The sequence below is a fragment of the Fonticula alba genome, assembly GCF_000388065.1.
Source record: "Fonticula alba strain ATCC 38817 unplaced genomic scaffold supercont2.8, whole genome shotgun sequence".
Classification (NCBI taxonomy): domain Eukaryota; order Rotosphaerida; family Fonticulaceae; genus Fonticula; species Fonticula alba.
In genome coordinates this window covers 1,088,536-1,091,451 of record NW_009242978.1, presented here as the reverse complement: position 1 = coordinate 1,091,451, position 2,916 = coordinate 1,088,536, and the positions used below count along the sequence as shown (strand labels likewise).

At 70.2% G+C, this 2,916-nt stretch overlaps 1 protein-coding gene across 1 annotated transcript; it reads right to left on the bottom strand.

Moving 5' to 3' along the window:
• Positions 1-329: 329 nt before the first annotated feature.
• On the bottom strand, positions 330-2,648 carry H696_04893 (hypothetical protein; the record flags this gene model as incomplete). Its single annotated transcript, XM_009498757.1, has 4 exons — positions 330-984; positions 1,320-1,633; positions 1,967-2,481; positions 2,576-2,648. 4 exons carry the CDS (start codon positions 2,646-2,648, stop codon positions 330-332), a joined length of 1,557 nt encoding a protein of 518 aa, XP_009497032.1.
• Positions 2,649-2,916: the final 268 nt, after the last annotated feature.

The window sequence follows — 2,916 nt, the reverse complement described above, 5'->3', positions numbered from 1 at the left end:
AGGAGACGATCGCCATCCCTTGTGCCACGGTGCCGCCGGCGTGTCGTACGAGGGGGGCGGGGAGAAGGAGGGAAGGAAGCAAGAGGAGGGGACAATGTGCATGTGTGTGTGTGTGTGCGCGCATCATGGCCTTCCTGCCCCAGGGGGAGAGAGGCCATCCTTTTCCCCGGCCCGCACAGGACGAGGACGCAGAGACATGGAAAAGGACAGAGAGGGAGGTGGGGGGGGGGGGGATGAACAGCAGTGGCATTCATGCCCACATGCCCAAACGCCCGCACAGCGGAGGCGGGTCCGCGGCCGGCCGCGGCCACACAACCGTTTGCACGCGCCTAGCGGTTGTTGCGGATGGCGGCGATGATCTCAGCCTTGACAGCCTGGAGCTCGTTGCGGAACTGGGTGATGAGCTCCTCGCGGAGGGCCTGAAGCTCGGCATTGGTGATGGACGAAGAACCACCGCTGCTCGAGGAGGAGGAAGAGGAGGAGGAAGCGGCGCTGGCGCCACCGCCGAAGCCCGGGCGGCTAGGGGGGGTCGGGCCGCCGGCAGAGGGGCCACCGAAGCGGGGGGCCGCGGCCGGGGGAGCCGCCGGAGAGGGCGCAGCGCCCGGGGGGCGAATAACAGTGCCACCGCCGGGGCCGCCGGGGCCACCGCGCGGGCCGGACGGGGCGCTATCGGCACCCTCGCGGCGCCGCGCGAGGCGGGCAGCCATCTCGCTCATCATGTCACCGCCGCCGCCGCCGCCGCCGCCGAAGCCGCCGCCGCCGCCGCCACCGCCGCCGCCGCCGCTGCTGCCACCGAAGCCGCCGCCGCCGCCGCCGCCGCCACCACCACCGCTCGAGGGCGGGGGGGCGTTATCGCCACCGACCGGCCGGCCGAGGGCGTCGCGCTCAGGGGGCTTGGGGGCCGAGCGAAGCTTGACACCCTGCAGCATGCTCGACATGTTGGGGTCACTCATGAGGCGGCCACCGCCACCGCCGCCACCGCCGCTAGGCATGGAGGGCGGGGGAGGGGGAGGAGGGGGGGGAGGGCCGCCGCCACCGCCGCCGGGCCGAGGAGCCGAGGGGGGGGCCGGGGGGCCGCCACCACCGGGCCGAGGGGCCGAGGGGGGAGCCGAAGGAGGGGCCATGGGAGGCGGGCGAGCGCCACCAGGCGGGGGCATCGGCGGCCCGGCACGAGGGGGAGGAGAGCCTGCACAGACAGACAGACAGACAAGGGGAGGGGCGGGAGGGGGGAAGACGAAGAAGGTCAGACGCCGGAGCAGGCGGCGAAAGGCAGGCGAGAGACGGAAAGGAGGGGGAGAATGAGGAGGAGGGAGGGGCACGAACTCAGCATCTGGAGAGCGCGGGAGATGGCATTGGCCACGACGTCGCCCTCCTGCTTGTTGCGGAAGCTCAGGCCATAGCCGGCGCCGGTCGGGGTGTTAAACTGGGCCCAGCCATCGCTGACACGCTCCAGGTTGAAGGAGCTGGTGATCGGGGCATCGATGATGTTCTGGCGGGTGGAGGTGCTCTTGGCCACAATCTTGAAGGTGTGGGCACCAACATCATGCAGAACCTCGATGGAGGCAGTGCCATCGCCGCCGCCGTGGATGGCCCAGGAGCCGGCCTGCGAGATGTAAATCATCGCCAGGTCGAGCTTTCCGATAACCGACCTGTTGTGTAGGTGTGTGCGCGTTGAGGAGGAGGAGAAGGGAGAGGCAAACCCAGGGGCGGGGAGGGAGAGAGAGAGAGAGGGGGGGGGAAGAGAGCCGGTAAGTACAGGGCAGCTCGGGGCCGAGCAGGGAGGAAGGGAAGAGAGGGGGGAGGGCAGGAGGGGGAGCACGGGAACGGGGGGTGGGGGGGGGGGGGGGGGGGGGGGGGGGGGGGGGGGGGGGGGGGGGGGGGGGGGGGGGGGGGGGGGGGGGGGGGGGGGGGGGGGGGGGGAGAGTGGCAGTGGGATGACCTCCCAACAGGAGGCACGAGAGCGAACCTCATCCGAGTAAGAAAAGGCCAGATCCCAGAGACAGCCCGCCAGAGAGCCGCCCTGACCAAAGAGCAGCGCGCCGAGCCAACCGCGCGCAGTCGGAAAGTTGGCAAAGCGACACCGAAGCAGATCCCCGAGTCGCACCAGACCAGCAGCCACAGTGGCAATGGCCGGACGCGAGCCACATGCCGTTAGCTTTGGCACTCCGGCAAACAGGTCCCCCATGGCCGCCAGATCCGCCGGCAGGGGGCCCGCCTCGTCGGCAGGATCCCAAGGCTCTTCAAGGAGGGTCCCGCGGCGCCGGCTCGGGGCCGGGGCCGAGAGCGCCGCAAACAGGTCCAGCGGGTCGAAATCATCGTCACTGCCGGAGTTGCTGGCCGGGGTCGAGCCCCGGGCGTGGGGTCGCGAGCACCGGTCAGCCGGTGGCGGCGCCGTCACGGAAAAGGCCGCAGATCCAATCCAGGCCTCTATCCCTGGCCAGTCGGGGGTCGTCTCCAGCGGGCGAAGGCCGGCAATGTAATCTTCCAGATAGGCGGGACGATCAGCAAACGGACAAGCCGAAGGGGCCAGCAGTCCGCCAATCGGCGGGCCACACCCAGCAGGGGAGGGACGTACCAGCGAAGAGGTTTCGTGCAAAACGATTGGATCGAATTCTCCCCTCCGTGGGTGTGGTGGACAGGGGCGGCATCTGAGGGGAGGGGGAGCCAACGACAGCCAAGTGCGAGGGAGGGAAAATGTCGAGGGAGGAAAGGGGAAAGGAGGGGGGGGGGGGGGGGGGAAAAGAAAAAAAAAGAAACCCCAAAAAGAAAAGGGGGGGGGGGTGGGGGGGAGCAGGGGGGGGGGGGGCGGCGGGGGGATTACGCCACCGGGACCCGCGAAAGCAATCACGCCAAGCAGCAGACCAGCCCGAATCCAAATCCGGCGCCCCCGCCCCCCTGCACATTCTCCAGCAAACC